Here is a 20,364-nt window from a genome sequence, read left to right as displayed (position 1 = left end):
AAAATGGTATTAAAATGTCTCAGGGTTGTTATTTGACAAGCCTGTTTATTATTCCACTAGTAAACAAGTGTTGCCGGCCTAACAGCAGTACGGAGCGAGCATGACAAGTAGCGTTAGCACGGCTGAGTCGCATTGCTAACTAGTTAGCCACTTGCCTTATCCAGTTGACAATTTACATGTTTTATGGGAACACTGAAGTCCGTGACGGCGTAATTTGTATGACTAAACAACACACGACACGAACAAGTACAACGCGTTTCTACGAGCAGCCTTGTTAAGGCTACAGACGGGACGAAGGCTCGCCGGCGGGCCTACAAGCGCCGAAACAACAAACTGCTCATTATTACGGAAACGTGAAATAAGTCCAGGTAATAATGGTATCTAGTGCGTCGTCTGTGTACGCGGATTCGTCTCATGATATTTGGAGACTGTAGTTTTTATTCTGTAACACGGATGAAAACAGATTTTGATCCCAACAGTAACACGAAGGCAAGACGGTCTTACCTTTGCTATGAAAAAAGACCGACATCCGGGCATCTGACGCTTATAAGGACGCTGCGCGGTGACGTTGACGTGATTGCGTCGCTTTTAATTTTTTTTTTTTTAAGGATATTATGGTCATCGTAGTCTTTTCTGTGTTTCTCTTTCCTTCTCACTGTAAATGTGAAATAACATCTACATTGGAATTGTTTTTAACAACTGGGAAACGTTGTTTTAGTTAACAATTTTATTTTCTCTAAACAAGGATTCATGTTTGTTTCTACTCATACACACAATAAACAATTGTATAGTTTGTCTTTTGGGGATATATTCAGAATTATATATATATGAAAAAAAAACGATTATCCTAATTTTGGGACTTTATTAAAATAAAAACATTCAATTATCAATTAAAGATTCTTAACACTGATTTTCCAGATGATATTGTGAAGCACATTTGATTTTTTTGTTTTTCATACTGTCTCCCAGTAATAAGTAACACACATTTCTGTCCACTGATGTCCTCCTGTTCTTCCTTGTTTTCGGATGTTAGAGTCATTATAATTAAAAAAAAAAAAAAAAAAAAAAACAACCTCTGCAAATATCAAATTATTATCAAACAATCTTTTCTCTGGTTTTATGTCAAGTTTTTATGAAAAAAACCAAAACTAAAATAGTCAAAGGTCAAAGAACAAAACACGCGTTACTAACCAACTAATATTTTTGATTAAAAAAAAAAGATAATACAAAATATGGTTATGCCAGAAAAAGTAAACATTTTCACTTGAATGAAAACTAGTGAGAGCTAAAATAAGAACTATGTTAAATTGAGATTCCCTGCTAAACTAAAACAAAAAGCACTAATCATGAGAGCTTCACAAACAGCACTTCACTTGTTTGTTTGATCATTTTATTTGAGATTCTGTGACACACATATACAAACTGTGTTGTTGTTGTTGGAACCGCCCCAGGTCAGTCCTACTTAGTTGTTCACGTTATTGATTTCCCCGCTGACACGAACACAGTGGGTAGCAAACCTGGTGCTTCTGGACTTTTAGCTGATTATCCTCCTTTCTATATCAGACGCCCTCTGCATGTTGTCGGACATGTTCAAGTTTAGCGTTACTCTTTTAAAAGGCACAACGACAAGCCAGCAGTGTCGCTCGTTCAGATATCAGTAAAACAAAACAACAACAAAAAAAACGACGTGAACAACAACAACAACAACAACAAAAGCTAATTAAGTAACTGCGAAATGCATGCACAGCTGTCTTGATGCGTGTCGTTAAAGATGACGTCACACTTGAGAGTTTTGTCCCGTGCAAACACGTCATTCACCCGCCTGTCTCCCAGAGCTCCCCTCTGGCTCTGACTGCGCCATGACGCCACGGCAGACTGCAGGTTTGACAGCGTAACCAGAACTCGCCACAGTCAAAGTGCCTCCTGATTACGGTCAGCTCAGGCGTAAAAACAGTGTCAAAAGTTCGTACTGGTGTTTCCGTAGCTCCCGTCTGTAACCTCGGTGTCACACTTGAAGTTGGAGAAATTTGTGTGTCCGTAACTTCAGGGTCACACACAAAAGTAGGACATTTGTGTGTCCCTCTTAAAGGCTTTGTGCGGGCACATGTGTAAATTATGTCTGCACACAAAATGTGAAATTATTTGTCAATGTCATTCCAAAAGCACAACATTACCCTTAATTTGATCCCATAGAAATGTTTATTGTACATATTTGTATATCTGGACTGAAAGAAGTCGTGTGTAATCAGATAAAGTGACTCCTTCCCTTCTTTTATGCAGCAGTGACTCATGTTAGGAGAATACTATTATGTGTATCTGCATTAATATCCCTTTCAGCACGAATCAACTATATTGTATTCTGTGTGAATGGACGGTGTGTGCGCAGGACAATCTTCTACAGGAATCCTGCTGACACTGGCAGCTTTTTCTTTCAGCAATTTTCAATAATGATGGCGATGCCCTGACCACCGCCGATACAGGCAGACCCAACGGCGTACTTGCCTCCTCGTCGCCTGTCAGAAACAAAAGTTTATTATTCAGAGCTACTTAATATGAAAACTTCTCCCTGTCATATGATGCATAGAATTACTAATGATGAGGCTACCTGAGCTCGTGCACCAGGTGAGCAGTGATGCGTGCACCAGAAGCACCGAGAGGATGTCCGATGGCAATAGCTCCACTGTTGACGTTGCTTTTCTCTGGATCCAGTCCAAGAGCCTTGGAAACAGCCAGGAACTGTGCAGCAAACGCCTCATTCACCTGTTCAAAACAACACACACTGACACGTCTTGTCCACTTACATAAACGCGATGTCCAGTTTCAGCCCTGAGTTGAGACACGTTCCCTCTAAACTCCCACATTGTTTCACTTAAATAAATGTTTGCGGTCCAAACGTAAAATTATCTAACTTTCCAAAACGGCAGACTCGAGATTAATCCAAACATTTTAGTTTTCCCCCCCTCATCCATTAACCTTTTCAGTTAAAACTAGCAGCACCTCCAGCATCTACAACAGGCCTCTTATGCATTAATACATCAGGATTTACAATCTAATAATGTTATATATAATAGTCCATCACATTTTGCTGCAGTACTTATCTTTAGTACATTTTGCTGATAATATGTCTCTACTTGGACTATAGCATCATTAGATTGTTGTATTAGTACTTTGACTCGTTAAATAAAGGATCTGACTATTTGTTCCGCCATGTGTGTGTGAAATGGTGACATAACCTGAGGCTGAACGTCACGGAGACTAATCTTTCACTGGTAACAAACCTCCACGAGATCCATGTCGTTGAGAGTCAGACCGGCTTTTTTAAGTGCCTCCGTGATCGCTGGAACAGGACCTACCATGATTAAGAGGAAAAACAGAAATTCAAGGGGGTTGAATTTAATTCAAAGGGTTTGAATTACATCTCATAACAGTGGTGTCACTCACCAATTCCCATGATGCTCGGGTCACAGCCTGACACATGATAGGCCACGATTCTGGCCAGCGGAGTGAGTTTGTGCTCCTTCAGCGCATCCTCACTTGCAATCACCACGACAGCAGCACCATCGGATACACCCTGCAGATCAGGCAGTTAGATTTAGTCATAGTGGGCTACTTCTCATAGTAGAAGTACAACTCTTTGTATGTACACTCAAAGTGCTGATGGTTAACTGACACTGCCAAAAGTCGCAACTCCGACGTGTCTCTAAAAAGACACAATAGAGAATCTTATCTCATGAAAAGCCGTAATAAAAAAAAGATTTTTCTATAAAAAATTATTAGCTGTTTTTAAGTTTTTGGAAATGCCTCTTTTTTCTTATGAATCCAAAAAAATTCCAGCAAAAGTAAGGTGGCTTATAAGGGTTCCCAATCTCCATGAAATTATTTAATTTAATGGAATTATTTATGAAATTATTCAATTTCATGGTGCCTGGGAAGCCGACATCTTGGGCGTAAACTCACCGAAGCGTTAGCGGCAGTGACGGCTCCTCCCTTCTTAAAGACAGGTGGGAGTTTGGCCATCTGCTCTGGTGTGGTCTGAGGTCGGGGGTGTTCATCCTGAGCCATGGGCACTTTTCCTTTTTTAGATTTCACATCAATGGGAGCAATTTCTGCTGTGTAGTTACCAGCTTCGTGAGCTGTAGGCAGAAAAAGTTACAATTTACCTTTTAAAAATGAGTTTGTCCTGAGCAGCAACTTCTTGCCTGCACAAATACCAGTGGAAGAGGCAACTTATTCTAATGTTACTATGTGTAAGAGTGGTCGACCAGGGAGATTTATATATATCAAAAAACTGCAGCCTGCCCTACCTGCTTTCCACTTCTGCTGCGTCTGATATGCGTACTTGTCACAGTCCTCTCGTGTGATCTGGTATTTATCCGCCAGGTTTTCTGCTGTGATGCCCATTGGGATTTTGATGTGCAGGTCCGTCAGACCAGCCCACAAAGTGTCCTCTAGCTGTCAGGCAGACGAGGAGAGCGCTTATGTATTTGTCAGTTAACCTTGTCTTTATTGCCATATCACATACAGCAGCTCCATGTGCATTTAAATCAAAGGTTCAGAGATTAAAAAAATAAAGTAAATAAAAACGAGAAAATCAACCAACCTTCAGATCTAATCCGAACTTTGTACCGAATCGGATGTTGCGAACAGCGTACGGAGCCTGGCTCATACTCTCTGAACCTCCGCACAGGACCACCTCAGACTCCCGCAGACAAATCTCCTACGAACGCACAAGGTAACAGCATTTCGGTAAGCCACACGCTAAGTTCACTATATGTGGATTATTATGGCATGTTTTCTGTAACACAGCTCCAATCTGTCACACAGATGTGTTATAACATCGTATTACAGTATATCAGATTGTAGAGGTGTAACTGAACATAAAACACTATGTTGTATTCTACATTTGTGTTCCTGCCAGAACGTTTTCTGTTCTTGGTAGAGAACTTACTTGAGCACCGTTGATGATGGCCTGGAAACCAGAGCCACACAGTCTGTTCACAGTGAGAGCAGGCACAGGGATGGGAACGCCACACCTCAGACCCACATGACGAGCAATGTAGGGTGCATCAGCTGAGCTCTGCAGTGAGATGGAGAGGGAGGGATGGGGGGTGGGGGGGTGTTAGGTAAGGAACAACGAACCAGCCAGAACACAACTTTTTTCAAACATTGCTTTTTTTTTTTTTTTTTTCTTTTTTTTTTCATGCAATGGTAATTGTGATCAGAGTCAACTGAAGTACCTGCATGACATTTCCCATGATGACACTGTTTACCAGCTCTGGGGCCACAACCCCCGCAGCCAGGGCAGCTTTGGCTGCATGCTCGGCCAGATCTGTTGCACTGTGGTCCTTAAGCACTCCGCCGTAGGTACCGAACGGAGTCCGCTTGGCACCAACAATAAATACACCTAGAGAGAAAAGGAGCAGTGAAAAAGACTTAACACCACCCACCATTGAGCTACTGCCAGATCAGAGCAGGGGGACAGAAGAGGAGAGGAGTGAAAAGATTTGTAATCAGTACATTCACTAAAAGTAGCAGGGTTTACTGGGGTGGTAAATGCTGCAGAGATGACGGACAGAAGCAGTGCAGAGAGATGCAGATGATAAAGATACAGAAGATCTGGCAGTGCACACGTGAAATGGGAACAGGAACAAGGGCAGCAATTACAGCTGGATTTTTAAACCTGCTCCTGAGGAATGTTTTTTTTTTCACAATTAATAGTCAAGAATTATGGATCTTATTATTTGTTATTATTATTCCTAATAAATTTAAAAATACACCTGTTTATAAAAAGAGCTGGCTCCATGTTGAATTGGAATCAACAAAGTGGTGGATGTTTTATTTTTTCTTGAACCTGTTGGTTAACACTGAACTCAACTGTTGTGCCTTCTTTGGAAGAGCAGACTCTTTAATAGTCTAATAAAACGTCAATATCATTTGCAAATGCTCAAAAAAGAAAGGGAAAAAATATCTATTTAAAACACATTTCCCTTTAGTCTCAGTAAGGAACACAATATAGTCAGCAGAGTGAACACATCTTATTTATATATAATCCTCATTACCCAGTTAGATTAATTAATCTGAAAACCCGCACATATTCTCAGCATTTTTAGTAATGATGTACAGGGCTTTATAATAAAAACACAAGTGGCACACAGCTAATAGGGATGTTTACGATCTTAAAATACTGTGTTTATATTTATTTTCTTATCAGACACTGAACTATTGGCTGAAGTTTACTGCAGTCAAGTATTGTTGTCCCAGCGTTTTGTATTTGTACTGCACTGGGCTTTCTCTTTGGTTAAGACAATCATTATAGTAACATCTGCCCTACTCGTGCAGTTTTCAGTGTTGTGAAATATGCCTATTTTTTTTTCTTTCAACTGTACCGTATGTAAACAGTGAAAACTACAGGGACAGAATTAAACAGGAGTAAAACGATCAGTAAAGAGCAGATCAAACTGTATTCAAGTTTTTTTCCCCCATTTTATCTGTCCCATTGAAATATTCATCATATTTTACAAATATTCAAAACACATGTTGACGTTCATTATCACAATTGCTCCAGATTAAACTCTCCTACAGCATATAAAGAAGTTCAAATGTGCTGAAAGCGGCAATAATGCTGCTTCCATTAATTCATCCATATTTATGATGCAACTACAACGGCATGGTACAGAGATAGACTGATGAACTCGATATATGATTATTTTAACTTAAATGCTCATGATGTTTGTTGGTTTTTCTGTTCTTTTTTTATATGAAAAAAAGGAGCAAAAAGTTTACCACTGACAGGGCTTGCATAAAAAAAAATATATATATATAAAAAACATTTTACAATCATAAAACATAATAATACAAATAAAAAAAATAAAAACTTTTTATCAGAACAACTGGTGTCCCAAATTTTGTTAAATATCCAAACAATGTTTCATTAGGGGAACATTTATGAAAGATTTAACATGAAACTATGAAAAATGTATGTTGCCCACAAGGGATCGACCGAAAGGTCAGCTGTTAATCATCCTGACACTTTGTGCTCACCTTTAACCTACATTACAGAAAGATTGTGTTCAGCAAAGGCGTTAAAACTTCCTGTCTATATTTAAAAACAAAAAGTTGACTTTGCCGTGAATGCATTCATTTTATGTCCCCGATACTTCAAGACTGCAGCATAAACTCAGGTAAAGTAGTTCAGTGTTTTCTAAGCAGCACAGACACAGTCCACAAAGCAAAGCCCGCCTGCCGTTTGGTGCGATGCTGACTTTACCTCTGAGAAGTGCCATGATGCTGTTTCAATGGTCCGCTGCTGTCAGGATCAAACTTTTTGTCTCTTATCTGGCTGTGTCGATCCGTCCTCGGTGAGCGCAGCCTCGGACTGACGCGACCTTTCCCCTGAATAATGCTGCCTGCTCACTTCCTCACTGGGTCAGGACGATTCGACAAAGAATTTACACTGAAATTCAACATATATCACGTCATTAAATATTAAAAACGCGAGTGTATGCAAGCGTACGTAGGTGCTGTATTAGTGAATATTTGAACGAAATTGCCAACTTTGCTTTTAATATTTGAATTAGAAAATACTCGAAAGTGCGCCCCTTAAATTGCGAACAATGTTGTTGTTGTTTTTAAACGTCATCTTCCGGCGACGTGTCTGTTCCGTCACCAGCCAGCAGGAGGACAAGCAGGAGGGACATGTGAATATGTATTAGTTGGGTCCCGAGTACGAGTTTGAGGTGAACCATCAGGCCACGGTGGAAACATGTCTCGGGCTCTTTCTCTCTGTCTCTGCAGGGCTGCGTCCCGACAGGCCGCTCCGTGCAGGTTGGTGTTCGCGGTCCGATGTGAACTGTGTGTGTCGGTTGAAGGTTATTTCAGGAGAGAGAAACGCTGCTGAAGTTGCTTCTGCGGATAATAAACACTTCCCTGTCCACGCACGGCTCCGGCAGCTGACATGTGTTTTGACGTGTACTCTTTTTTTGTTGTTGTTGTTGTTGTTGTTGTTTTTGCAGCTTCCTGTTGGGAGACCGTCCGCACGCTGTGCAGAGTCCGTGGTTTGCAGCGGTCATGACCCTGAGGACATCCGCTCCACTGAGGTACGGATCCTGGATTGAAAAGTCTGCTTTTTCTTCTTTTTTTTTGAACACCTTTTATGTATTAAAAATATTGTGTTTTATAAGAGCGGAGCCGAAAAAGAAGAAGAAAGTCGACCCCAGGAGGGAGCAGATGATCAAAGAGCGTCTGAAAAAAAAGCTGAAGAAGATGGAGAAGGTCCCACCCGAGTTCATCCCCATCGAAGACTTCACCACTCCGATCAAATATTTGGATGAAACCAGGTATGTTGATATTCAGAGGTTAAGCTGGTCACACGCTGTGCATTTAAATAACAAGGCTGGTAGGAAGTATTCTGTCCTGAAAACACTGAAGTTAACGGTGTCCAAAGCCTGGCCGATATGTTGCAGCTCATCAGCACTAAAACGTGTGTTTAAAACCATTTAAAATGTATTGATGAACCACGTTGTTGCACTGAAATTACAAAACTGCAGGATGTAAACCAAATGAAAGAAAAATAGATTTGTGTTCTCACTTTAACAGCTTTGTAAAATAAGCAGCAGTGGAAGCAGCTGCATCAATTAAAGATTGTTAAAAAAAAAATGTCCAGGTCTCTGCCCGCTGGATCCTTGATCAACCGAGGACAGCTGGAAATCGAAACCACAGTTTAACACTCGATCTCCATCTGTTCATTTCAACAGATTCACTTCACACCGATGAAAAAGATTTTAAATCAGTTTTGGAGGTTTTCGCAGACTAACGATAGTCAGAATTACTTTTTTTTTCTGACTGGTTCTTTTGACCAGTCGTTTTATATATTCTGTGACATCAAGTGTGAATTTGAAGTCCCGACTGTTTGTCGCTTTGAGTCTCCCAGACATTAAAACGGCACCAGGCGATTGGCTCGTGTTTACTCAACATCAAAGTTGCTCATTTCAATATATTTCACGGACATGCTTTTATGTGTAATTTGTCCGTGACTGACTGACTGTACATTTGTTCTTTCCTCTCTGGCTGTAAAGTGCCATAAATTGATGTTCATTATTCTTGTACAAAGGGAGCGCTCCACTCCGAGACTGTCATTTGAAGAAAGCGAGGGTCGAGCCCTGCTGCTGAAGGAGTGGTGTCGATACAAACAGGTTACCGCTCACCCATCACACCTCCATCACGAAAGCTTTTATAGAAAGTGGCACATCTGACCTCCGCTCTCCATCATGTACAGTTAGTGGGCTGTGTTTGTCGTTGTTCCTGCAGGAGCAGCACACGGCTGAAGTGCGGGCAGTTGAACTTGCTCTGGAGGCGCAGAGGGAGGCGCTGGAGGAGCTGAAGTTAGAGTCCGATGAGCTGTACCAGGCGGCGCTGAAGCCAGACCCACTTCTCTTTCCCTTCGTTCATGAAGGTCCTGCCTACACACCAGCAATGCCCGAGTATGACGCTCCCGACGGCAAATACAACAACATCACGAAAGTTTACACGCAGTGATGGACAGGGAGTCGCTGTAGGTGCAGCCTGTTTCTGTCCGTGTTTGTACGTCAGTCCGGAAGCCAAGATTCTGCTTTTTAACGGCCTGTCAACGGTGTGACGGACACTTTGGTCCCGAACCGTCATCGGTTGTGTGAAGCTTCCTGTCCCCTCGGTTCTTGTCACAACATTTAAAGAATGCATTGACATTCACATGTTATAAAAAACTGAAAATAAAAATTGTAATTTTTTTTTTATTGATCCAATTTCACCAGAATTATTTTGTTATTTAATGGTGAAACCAAAATTACATAAGACGGAAAACTGATACAGAACTCAATGGGTTAAAACCAGTTAGCTGAATTCTGCCATGTTAATGGTATACAGTAGTGCGAGACTTTTACATAACAAAAAAACCCAGTATCATTCATGCCGTTGCTGAATGAGTGCTCACGGTGCTGATTAAACGCATTACTGCAGGCTAAATCTCTTATTTCACAGTATACAGTGTTTTTAAATCTTGTGTCTGCTGGGACGTGCAGGTTGTGATGCCATTTATTTAAATGATGCACCATTTTACAGCTGCAACGGAGTATACTACAGCAGAGCCTCTGACATGTGTAGACAGGGTTTTTGTTATTACTCTTACTGTCAGAAGGGGGAGACAAAAGCTCCGCACTGCAGATTTAAAGTATCCCTAAGATAAGGGAAGCAGGCTTAGCAGCCCAAACTCTTCTGTCTGATGCCCTTTACTACAAAGTGCAGATTTAATTTCAAATTGACCTAAAAAAAACAAAAACACCACAGCAGATCTGACATTACTCATATGGGTTATATTTAATCTTAAAACAAGGATATTCACGTAAAACGAATCCTTTGCGAGTCTCTGAGGTAAGTCAGCCTCTGTGCTTCAGTTAACACAAGCGTTGGCGAATTAATTATTTATGACTAACAGCACTGCCTGTGCAGGGGTCATATCGTTCTTCACCAGCTGAATAGACGCTGTCATCCTCATCAGTGGCCACTAGATGCTGCCAACGCAGTTTAAACACACTGAACATATCAGTTTACATGCAGCACCTCTCTTAAGTACAACCGGTGATGGCAGCGAGTGATCAGCGGCTTGTCCGTGAGGTAAAACACAGCATGGAGCAGCGACAGTAAGGTAACTGTGACACTTTAGGAGTCCTGAGGCTTTTCCTGGTTCAGGGGCATGTGCCAGTCTCTGGGAGGCTCTCGCCTCAGCTCCCACACGGGGGTGAAGTTTCTTTGCTCTGCCACTCGGTTCCTCTCACTCCTCTGCAACGCCTCCTGCAAAACAGATGCGACATGTATTCACTATGACGTTCAGACAGTCGGAGAGGTGTCACAAAGATCACATGTTTAGGTCCTCTTTCGTTGCAGCTGTACCTTGGCCTCGGAGCCTCTGTGTTTCTCCCACTCTCTGCAGTTATTGAAGTCCTCCTTCCACTGGTGGCAGGACGGGGTGGTGCCGTGCGCGTAGTAGTGGTGAAAACAATTCCTGAAGCTTTTGCAGTGTCTGAACTCACTCCAGTAGTCTTCACATTGCCGCGGCGGCTGTATGGACAAAGGCAGGAATAATCACCAGTCAAATAAAGTGTATCATGACCCCCCTTTCCCTTGTATTCCTGGTGAACGACTGCATCATCCAACAAGCTCCACAGACTGCAGGATGAAAGTCACGAAAGAGCACCTGAAAAAAAAAAAAATCAACCTGGAGCGAACTAAACTTGGGGTTTTGAATTGGTGACATTTTGGAATATAATTATCAGAGGAAAATGAAAAGGCATGGTGAAAAGACCTTTTAAAACAAAAACTCTTGGAATTAAGTAAAAATGACTTGCAGATGAGGACACAGTACTTTCATACCAGCAACCTGTGTTTTGACAATGTTGTGAATTAGTTCACATAAACTATAAACATAAAGAATATATTTGATCTATGATTTATATGACTTCTTCCATAATGTCTTAATTAATTATCTAAGGCCTACTATATCAGAATCCTCCATTAACAAGACAGATCCTAAAACTTGGTTTGTAAATAACACTATTTTAAGTTTTTTTTTTTTTTTTTTTTCAGCGTTTATGCATCAGCGTTTATTGCTTTAAAATAAAAATTAGTATTTGACTGACAGCGCCTCTCTGCGGTCATAACACAGATGAACCTGTTTGCTCAGGAGCTGAATGACCTTAACTACCAATTTAACATGCAGTTTTTAAGTCTGACTAACAAAGCAAAACGTCAGAGCAAATAGTAAACACAATAAATAAGTGACATCTTCTCGTCTGACACCGTTTGTGGCCAGCAAAGGTTACTTTGGTATTTAGCAGCGGCAGCTAATCCCCTCGTGAACTACTTCTTTGTGATCCGCCACTGCTCATTCTTGGTCGGAGCAACTAAGAACAAGTTAAAAGAAATAAAACCAGGACCTATTCCCAATAACGTAATTTTAAGAGTATTATATCAGGTTTAATTACCCGCCACGCTCTTTCTCCAGCCCGGTCCATGCTAGCCTCCATAGCGTCAACAGGAACAGCACTTCCGGTCGGGTTTCTTTTCACAACAAAAGTGCGACCACGCAGTTCTTGAGCACTTAATTTGAAAATACGTCAGGCCGGAAAGCACGTCGAACAACAAACGTCAAAATGAGGGTTTCAAATGTGTTTTTATGTCTGAAGTTCGGCACAATGACAATTATTTAAAGATACTCTGTATTTAATTTAAATCAAGTACCTGTTTTAGGACAAATATACATTTCCTCTAGGCTTTTACATGTTTGTGGTTTCCACCATGGAGCTCCTTATTTCTTAATAGATGGGTCTAACTCAAATGAAGTTAACTCGTCATAGTCCAGTCTTATTTGGTAGTTCATTTACAAGCACACAATGACAAGCTCACTATGACGTTACAAAAAAAAATAACAATTAGTTTCAGAACACAATCCTTTATTTGTCTATATATAAACCAGGAAAAAAGAAAAATTAACTTATTCCTGTAACTCAGAAAAAAGGGGGAACATTTAAACATAAAATTATTTTTTTATTATAATTAAAAACAAAAGTATTATTGCTCCCATTTTATCAGAACAATGGGATTCTGAATAGCAGCATATTTAAGGTGAATTGTAAAACTCAGACAATACTGGAAAAGAGGGGAAGCCGCTTTTAGTCAAAGGGATGTCAAATCTCATAACATTACAATAACTCACAAATCAATCTTTGTGTTGATGATATAATCTGTTCTGCCTGTCTCCAATCAGTCACCCTGAACTTGTGAACACCAAATTACAACTGACAGTATTTTAGGCTGCTCTGCCATTTTTGAGCAAAACATCACTGTCAGTTTTAATTACACACTATAATCCAAAATCAACAGCAAAACTCCCATTTCATAGGGATAGACAGGCAAAACCCCAAAGCATCTGAATACCCGTTTTTACTTTGCTGCTGCAGGTGACAATTGTTATAGTCGGCCAGCTGACATAAACCAGACTCTCCATTTGTAATTGTTCAAGGCTTCCTGCCCTTCTTGCGTAGTGATTGTCCTTGTCCAGAGAAGGCGATGAATCTGTTTAAGGCATCATCCTGGGAGGAATCAAGAGATTTAGAAGTGTTGTAATTGGAAAACTTAAAATATGAGCCCTAAACAAAAGGAAATTCATTTTGAGAATATCACACTTTAAAATTATTACGTTTAAGTGCTGTGGAAAGGAGCGGCATAGAAATGTACAACAGACAACTAAAATATATAATCATCTTACAAACATTTTTCACATTACTCACATCATCTAGAATTTTCCTGGGCTGAGGCTTGGAGTTTCTGATGAAGGTGATCCTGCCGACTTTGAATTCGTAGTTGGGAATTCCTCTGTGCGATCAAAGATTAGACATTAGGATTTGTAATATACACTAAGACCAAACACCAGTGGGATGGTTCAATGCTCAGTATTGTTCAGTAAAATAAAGACTGAATTAAGTGTCTCCACTCCTGCTACAGTTTGTTTTCCTGAATTATATGTGAAAAGCAGGCTGACCACGTCATGTGTGACCAAAATAGGATAACATGGGGACACGAGTGAGCAACAAGCAGTAAATAATTGAATAACTTCACAAACAAAATTGCCTTTTGTCATTTCCTGCAATGCCCCACTGACTCGTTGTGGTGACTCGAGGAGGGAGTTTAAGGCCACAGTTTGTACACCAGTTAAACAACAAAGTGACAACAATAAAAAAAAAAAAAACTGGTCAGAGATCCGTCCGAGCCTTCAAACTATGCATCAGCTGACAATCTGATGTGACTCACTGCGTCACAGTGTGCGTCTCCATGCAGGTCACCAACCTACTTACAACAAACGTAAAGAGGATCTCGTTCTGTGAGACATCCTTTCAAAAATACACCACATAGCACTGGCTGCCTGGGCAACATGTCCTGACCATGAACTGCACTGTGCCCAGTTTGAGTTCTGCTATGAAACTTTGTGCATGTCATCACAATAACGCTCTAACTGTCTGCTGTCTAATAAATGTTTTAAACTTTCCCTGAAAAAAATGTAACCTGAAGAGGGACCTTATTATGTTGCAGCGCTGTCAGAATAAAGAAAAAAACAAAACAAACACTCAATCCAATCAGATCGGATTCATCAAAATCAGATCTCATGATTCTTTGCCATTCAGACTTGCTTTCAATTCAATTCAATTTCTATAGCGCCAAATCACAACACAGGTTATTTCATGGCACTTAACACATTAAAGTCCTTACAGCAAGACTTTACAATATTATACAGAGAAACCCAACAATTAAACAATTCCCACATAAACTAGGAGTGCAGTATAATCAGATTTCAATCGGATTTGGACACAAATCAAATTCTGACTGACAGCCTGAAGACAACCTAATTGTCTACATGTGTAAACTGGTGAACGTCTTCTCACCTTTTGATGTCACTTGGGGCGAGAGGGACCGGGCTCGGCTCAATCCCTTTTGTTTTACCATCCAAACGATTGCCAGAGCCGGTGAAAGCCTGAACAGAAGAAACAGATTAAACATTACATTCAATCCCATCACCACAGTTATAACTAAGGACCTCAATTTGTCTCGAACCCACAGAAACATGTACTCACTCTGAATCCTGTGTCCATGTCAGCGTAACTGCAGGGATCTGCTTCTTCCTCCTGTGAACAGATGAGTTTCATCACATTGTTCAGAGCACTAAGTGTTTCTTATCATCGGTCACATCACGATCTGAACATCAACGACGTCTTCCCGGCAGTACAATCACTGAGCAATCTTTACTGAGAGTCACTGTACGAGCAGGTATAAATATGCAACCATAAAACTTTCAGCATAAAGCTAGTGTTCAGTATCTAAATGACTAATTAATATGCCAAAGCTGCACTTGAGGATTTCAACGGAGGAAAGAAAAAACAAAAAAGGTTTGAACCACCTAATTATTTAAAACACAAATCATCAGAAAGAGAAAAAAACATCCATGACATTGAATCTGCCAGACTACATAGTACAAAAAAAATGGTCCTTACTGTCGGTTCTTCCTGGTGCTGAGGTCGGCGTTCAGGCTCTTTGTAACCCAAAGGAGCATCAAAGTCCACCTGAGAAACAGAGTCACGACACATAAGTACAGAATGCAGCACAATAGTTTTACTGTTGTCTGTGAGAACAAATCCGGGGGCTTACGTTCATATCGCACTCAATGATGGATACAGCTTTATCTGGCTTGGTCTCCATCACTCGCAGCTCATATATCTGAAACAAACAAACACACACACCATTAGCAGTGGTATGCAGTCAAAAGAAATAAAACAAAAACATATCAACATATTAGTCTAAACTAATCCGAATAAACTGATTTACCTTTTCATTGTAGTTGATAGCAATGACATCACCAGTTGTCAAGCACGCAAAGTTTCTCAGGGCATTCTCTAGTCTGTAAAGTGACATCTTAGTTATTCACTTCAGTTTAACACGACATGTGTGAGAGGTCAAATTACTGCTGCGGGCTGATGTTTCTTACACTGCCTTGGGGTTCGTGATGTCCAGAAAGTCGGGGCTCTGAGGCTGGAACTTTGAATAAGTGGCAACCATAAGATTAACACTTTCCACTTGGACCAGACCGCCTTCCTCCAGCAGGAGATTCTGCATCATCTGGAGCAGACAAAAGAAAGGAAGAAATATTCATGTGCATGAAATATTACTATTCCCTTCCACGTAAGAGTAATAGTTCAGGACTCTGCTACTGGTGACGGCAGACAGTTCAGTCTCTCTGACACCAAGATTAAACCCATCACTGTTTCTCACCCAGTGTGGCAGATAACAGATTCCCTCGTCGGCCACAAACTCCAGAACACCGCAGTGTGTCATTCTGTCCGAGTTCTTGTTGGTCAGCTTGAACAGCATTGGATACGTGATGTTGAGCCGGCCTGTTCAGGGGAAAGGAGAACAACGATAAGAACCATGGAGGGTGCAAACACAACAATTAGAGTGAAGACAAGACAGGCTTTAATCCATTTGCACTTACTGAGCTGGTCGAGAGCTGAAGGTGGCATTATTACTGAAAAATAAGACAAAATAATTATTATTATTACACATATGCAACAAATGTTTTCATTGATATCTTTACTGCCATTCAGAACTTGTTGGGTAATCAATCTAATAGGTAGAACTATAGAAGAATTTTCTTAAGATTGTAACTTTAATTGAATATTGAGAATGATCTGTGATGTCCAGCTGGAAGCATATGAAAATTAGATCATATTTGGTCTGATATCATTATATTTTACAGTCACAACAAGGCAAATACTGCCACATGAAAAGAAAACAAAAGACTTACAATGTCTATTGTATTATAAGTAAAACTGTAGTATAAACATTGTATCTTTCAGCAATGTAACTTCTGGTATGAACAGACATCCACAACCCCGTTTCCAAAACAGTTGGGACGCTGTGTAAAACCTAAATAAAAACAAAATGCAATGATTTGCAAATCTCATAAACCCATATTTAATTATATAGACTAAAGTCAAATAGACTAAAGGCAACATATCAAGTGTTGAAACTGAAAAATTCTATTGTTTTAAGATAAATATATGCTTATTTTGAATTTGACGCCAGCAACAAGTCCCAAAAAAGTTGGGAGAGGGTCAACAAAAGACTGGAAAAGTTGTGTAAAGCTTAAAAAAAAAAAAACAGCTGGTGAAACATCTCAACTAATTATGTGAAATGGCAACAGATCAGTAACATGATTGGGTATAAAAAAAAAAGAGCATTTCAGAATCTCAGCAGTGAAGATGGTGAGAGGTTCATCACTGTGAAAGACTGCGTGAGAAACTAGTGCAAAAATGTAAAAATAATTTCCCTCAACGTAAAATTGCAAATTGCAAAGAATTTGGGGATTTTATCGTCTACAATACTTAAAATACTCTCCACTGGCTCCCGGTATTTATTTATTTGTTTGTTTGTTTTCTATTCCATTTGCTCGTTTTGGTTATTTGTTTGGTTTTCTTGTATTCATTACCTTAATGGTATGGTCTTTTTTGCCTCCTGTTTTCTTAAATGTTTACCAGTATTGACGTTATGTATGACTATGCTTTGCTTCTCTGTAGAGCACTTTGTAAACTCTGTTTTTAAAGGTGCTATATAAATAAAGTTATTATTATTATTAAAATCATAGAGATTCTGATAATCTGAAAAAAAAATCTCTGTACACAAGGTACATGGTCGAAAACCATTATTGGATGGCCGTGATTTTCAGGCCCTGCATTAAAAACAGACACAAATCTGTAGTGGAAATCATTGTCTGGACTAAGAAGAACTTCAGAATATCTTTGTCTGTGAACACAGTTCATCTCTGCATCCACAAATGCTGGTTAATACTCTGCCATGCAAAGAAGAAACCACATATTAACATGATCCAGAAACACCGGCGCCTTCTCTGGGCCAGAGATCATTTAAGATGGACTGAGGCAAAGTGGAAAACTGTCCTGTCGTCTGACAAATCAATATTTGAGCTTCTTTTTGGAAATCATAGATGCTGCATCCTCCAGGTTAAGAGGAGAGGGACCACCCAGCTTGTTGAAAAGCCAGCATCCGTGATGGTACAGGGATGCATTAGTGCACATGACGTAGGTCGCTGACACTTCTGGGAAGGAACCATGAACGCTGAACTATGTATAGAGGTTTAGGAGCAGCATATGCTGCCATTCAGACAACGTCTCTTTCAGAGAAGGACTCGTTTATTTCAGCAAAACAATGTCAAACTGCATTCTGTATGTATTCCAACTGCATGTCTCTCTAGTAGAAGAGTCCAGGTGCTAAACTGTCCTCCTGCAGCCCAGACCTGGTACCAATTTACAAAATTTGGAGCATCATAAAAAGAAAAATACGACAAAAAGGGACCCCAAACTGTTGAGCAGCTAAAATCGTATATAAAGCAAGAATGAAACACCATTTCAATTGAAAAACTCCAGAAACTGGTCTCCTCAGTTCCCAAACGTTTATGGAGTGTTGTAAAAAAAAGTGATGCAAAACAAACACGACCCTGTCCCAACTTTTTTTGAGATGTGTTGCTGGCATCCAATTCAAAAATAGCATATATTTTTTTATAAAACAATAAAAATGTCTCCGTTCCAACACTTGTTTTTTTTTGTCGTCTTTGGTCTATTTGCAATTAAATATGGGTTTATGAGATTTGCAGATCATTGCATTCTCCCTTTTTATTTACATTTTACACAGCGTCCCAACTTTTTTGGAAGTGGGGTTGTACATATCAGAGAGAAGCATCTATTCGAAGTTTACTGACAAACAAATTAAGAGAAAAAAGCTTCTCGCACTACGCAATACTGAACACGAGTCAAAGGCTGCAACTAAAGATTATTTACATCATTGAGTAATTCATTATTTCAGAATTATTTTCAGAACATGGTAAACACAGTCTGTTAAAATCCCCCACATCACAGGGGATGTCTTGCTTTGTGTGACTGATACTCAAAAATCCAAAGTTTTTCTGTTAACGCTCACGTGACAACTAACAAAAAAATAAGTTGATTACTTGATCAAATAGTTAATAATATGTCATAATATATAATATAATCGATCAATTCATCAACACCTAATTGTAGCTCTATTTGAGTCGGTAGTGAGGAGAAAACGTCGGATTGCAGGGATGATATAAGGCTCACAGGCTAAATCCGGTTTAGTGAGGTATTTCGTTTTTCCAGTGTTGCTGCACATTAAAATCAGTTTCAGTAGACACGACAATTACACGACACTTTCACTCTTTCCAGAAATGCTGAAAACATCTCTGGATGGAGGCAAAACTGTCGGTGCCTCATTTGGGAAAACACCAAAATAGAGTCATCGGCCTGATAAGGACAAGAGACTTGGTGAGGACAGACTGACTGTAACTGGGGCGTTTTCAGCTCAACTAGGGCTTTTATTTAACCCCTAATATTACGTCAAATGAAAGTGAGGAGAAATATGAGTAACAAAACTCCCCTGCCTCAAACATATTTTGTGATTTTGAAAGACCGGCGTCACATTTCTCACGATGTGGCCGCAAATGCTCCAGCACTTTTTTGTTGTTGTTGTTGTTGTCCAGCGACCTTCAACTGGGTGGCTGAAAGAGAATATATGCAAATGTCCCTTTGGACATATGTCTCACTTTTGCCTCCTTTCTCCACGTCGGACCGGTCGTTGGGTCCCGCCAGCATGGACACCGAGTAGCAGCGGTACTGAGTGGAGAAGCGGTTCTGAAAGCCCCGGGACATCGGGTGGTCAAACACATGGAAAGAAAACTGTGGAACAAACCAGAACCTGTTAATAACACACAGTATCGCGCACATGGCGTCGGTGGCTCTGCGTGACGAGTGACGTCACCGTCGGTGTTTAATTTGAACGTGACAAGGCATCTTTCCGTTTTGTTGTCGTTGTTAGCCGCTCGAGAGCTAAAACTGCTAACACGTACGGTCTATTTTTTAAATTTTTTATACACATTTGACGTCAGCAGCGAGCAAAAGCAGAGAGCTACTCACCATGTTGACGGTTTAGATGTTTGGTTGTCAAACAACTGGAATTTAAACGTCTAGTTCTGTTCACTTATTTTATTTTTTTAAAAAAGCATATGAGCTGTGTGACTCTCCACTGTTGTCTTCCGCGTCTTCCGGAAGTGTACGAGCTGACAGAAGGAAATGACGACATGGTGACGCTGTCAGAGCGTGGGTTTAAAAGTAGTTCACGTCGTTTTTCTTTGAAGTCCACTGTGGATATTACACACACATTAATAAAGATTGACGCATTTTGGGATATAAACTACTTTTCATTTATCTTCCCAGGACACATTAAAGACCGAAAAACAACATTATATGTTAACGAGGAAGCTCCCAACAGTTGTACGTCCATAAAGTTAGAAATAGTTGATGTAGAAAAGGAAACAGACTGATATATCCTGATTTTCTGTTCTATGCATCAATCAATTGAAAATAACACAAAATACAATTTGACATCTAACCACAAGGATTCTTTGTTAGGTGTTTGGGAACTTTCTATTCTTTAAAGTCTGTTGTACAGCCGTCAAGGGGATTTTCAATCAAGAATGGAAGTACAGGTTGTTGTTTTTTTAAACTGTTCAGACAATCATACATGTTAATATAATTATATAAAAACTGGGAAAAACACATTTGCTAAGGAAACTTTTGAAAAACAATTGAAGGACCTAGAAAAGCTATTTATGGACTTTGTGGTCAAATTGTTTTGTCAAAACTGAACTTTCAGTCTAAACCAAAACCATCTTCTCCACAGACACTCCCTGCCTGGTAA

General features: G+C 40.0%; 4 protein-coding genes across 4 annotated transcripts; 1 reads left to right on the top strand and 3 right to left on the bottom strand.

Moving 5' to 3' along the window:
- Positions 1–2,180: 2,180 nt before the first annotated feature.
- Positions 2,181–7,427, bottom strand: acaa2 (acetyl-CoA acyltransferase 2). The gene is made up of 10 exons (XM_069707800.1): positions 7,268–7,427; positions 5,238–5,404; positions 4,949–5,077; positions 4,601–4,717; positions 4,305–4,452; positions 3,958–4,133; positions 3,442–3,571; positions 3,279–3,349; positions 2,606–2,760; positions 2,181–2,513 (listed from the first exon to the last, which is right to left on the bottom strand). Exons 1-10 carry the CDS (start codon positions 7,281–7,283, stop codon positions 2,432–2,434), a joined length of 1,191 nt encoding a protein of 396 aa, XP_069563901.1. The 5' UTR covers positions 7,284–7,427; the 3' UTR covers positions 2,181–2,431.
- Positions 7,428–7,652: 225 nt separating this feature from the next.
- Positions 7,653–9,739, top strand: mrpl40 (mitochondrial ribosomal protein L40). Its single transcript, XM_069707802.1, has 5 exons — positions 7,653–7,824; positions 8,013–8,096; positions 8,181–8,336; positions 9,110–9,191; positions 9,307–9,739. The coding sequence occupies exons 1-5, from the start codon at positions 7,763–7,765 to the stop codon at positions 9,532–9,534; spliced, it is 612 nt and encodes a 203-aa protein (XP_069563903.1). The 5' UTR covers positions 7,653–7,762; the 3' UTR covers positions 9,535–9,739.
- Positions 9,740–10,326: 587 nt separating this feature from the next.
- Positions 10,327–12,108, bottom strand: cunh22orf39 (chromosome unknown C22orf39 homolog). The gene is made up of 3 exons (XM_069707803.1): positions 12,015–12,108; positions 10,924–11,091; positions 10,327–10,824 (listed from the first exon to the last, which is right to left on the bottom strand). Exons 1-3 carry the CDS (start codon positions 12,054–12,056, stop codon positions 10,693–10,695), a joined length of 342 nt encoding a protein of 113 aa, XP_069563904.1. The 5' UTR covers positions 12,057–12,108; the 3' UTR covers positions 10,327–10,692.
- A 93-nt stretch (positions 12,109–12,201) lies between these two features.
- ufd1l (ubiquitin recognition factor in ER associated degradation 1) lies at positions 12,202–19,714 on the bottom strand. The gene is made up of 12 exons (XM_069707801.1): positions 19,581–19,714; positions 19,211–19,343; positions 16,070–16,102; positions 15,850–15,971; positions 15,566–15,696; positions 15,406–15,478; positions 15,229–15,297; positions 15,075–15,143; positions 14,658–14,708; positions 14,469–14,557; positions 13,320–13,404; positions 12,202–13,121 (listed from the first exon to the last, which is right to left on the bottom strand). Exons 1-12 carry the CDS (start codon positions 19,581–19,583, stop codon positions 13,047–13,049), a joined length of 933 nt encoding a protein of 310 aa, XP_069563902.1. The 5' UTR covers positions 19,584–19,714; the 3' UTR covers positions 12,202–13,046.
- Between the last annotated feature and the right edge of the window lie 650 nt (positions 19,715–20,364).

This window comes from Brachyistius frenatus, unplaced genomic scaffold (assembly GCF_029030835.1).
Source record: "Brachyistius frenatus isolate BFR_SWC_R1_liver_20210118 unplaced genomic scaffold, ASM2903083v1 Contig_72, whole genome shotgun sequence".
Lineage (NCBI taxonomy): Eukaryota > Metazoa > Chordata > Actinopteri > Embiotocidae > Brachyistius > Brachyistius frenatus.
Note: the sequence above shows the minus strand (reverse complement) of the source record. Positions and strands in the feature narration are given on the sequence as shown.

Excerpts from the sequence above, each read along its gene's own strand:
- acaa2 (XM_069707800.1), bottom strand. Across the intron at positions 2,761-3,278 it reads ACGACATGGATCTCGTGGAG|GTGAATGAGGCGTTTGCTGC; the intron begins GTTTGTTACCAG and ends TGTTTTGAACAG. Across the intron at positions 2,514-2,605 it reads CACCTGGTGCACGAGCTCAG|GCGACGAGGAGGCAAGTACG; the intron begins GTAGCCTCATCA and ends TGTTTCTGACAG.
- mrpl40 (XM_069707802.1), top strand. The coding sequence starts at position 7,763 with ATGTCTCGGGCTCTTTCTCTCTGTCTCTGCAGGGCTGCGTCCCGACAG. Across the intron at positions 7,825-8,012 it reads CGACAGGCCGCTCCGTGCAG|CTTCCTGTTGGGAGACCGTC; the intron begins GTTGGTGTTCGC and ends TTGTTTTTGCAG. Across the intron at positions 9,192-9,306 it reads AGTGGTGTCGATACAAACAG|GAGCAGCACACGGCTGAAGT; the intron begins GTTACCGCTCAC and ends TTGTTCCTGCAG.
- cunh22orf39 (XM_069707803.1), bottom strand. The coding sequence starts at position 12,056 with ATGGAGGCTAGCATGGACCGGGCTGGAGAAAGAGCGTGGCGG. Across the intron at positions 11,092-12,014 it reads CTGGAGAAAGAGCGTGGCGG|CCGCCGCGGCAATGTGAAGA; the intron begins GTAATTAAACCT and ends TTGTCCATACAG. Across the intron at positions 10,825-10,923 it reads ACAGAGGCTCCGAGGCCAAG|GAGGCGTTGCAGAGGAGTGA; the intron begins GTACAGCTGCAA and ends TCTGTTTTGCAG.
- ufd1l (XM_069707801.1), bottom strand. Across the intron at positions 15,972-16,069 it reads TTCAGCTCTCGACCAGCTCA|GCCGGCTCAACATCACGTAT; the intron begins GTAAGTGCAAAT and ends TCCCCTGAACAG. Across the intron at positions 14,558-14,657 it reads ACATGGACACAGGATTCAGA|GCTTTCACCGGCTCTGGCAA; the intron begins GTGAGTACATGT and ends TCTTCTGTTCAG.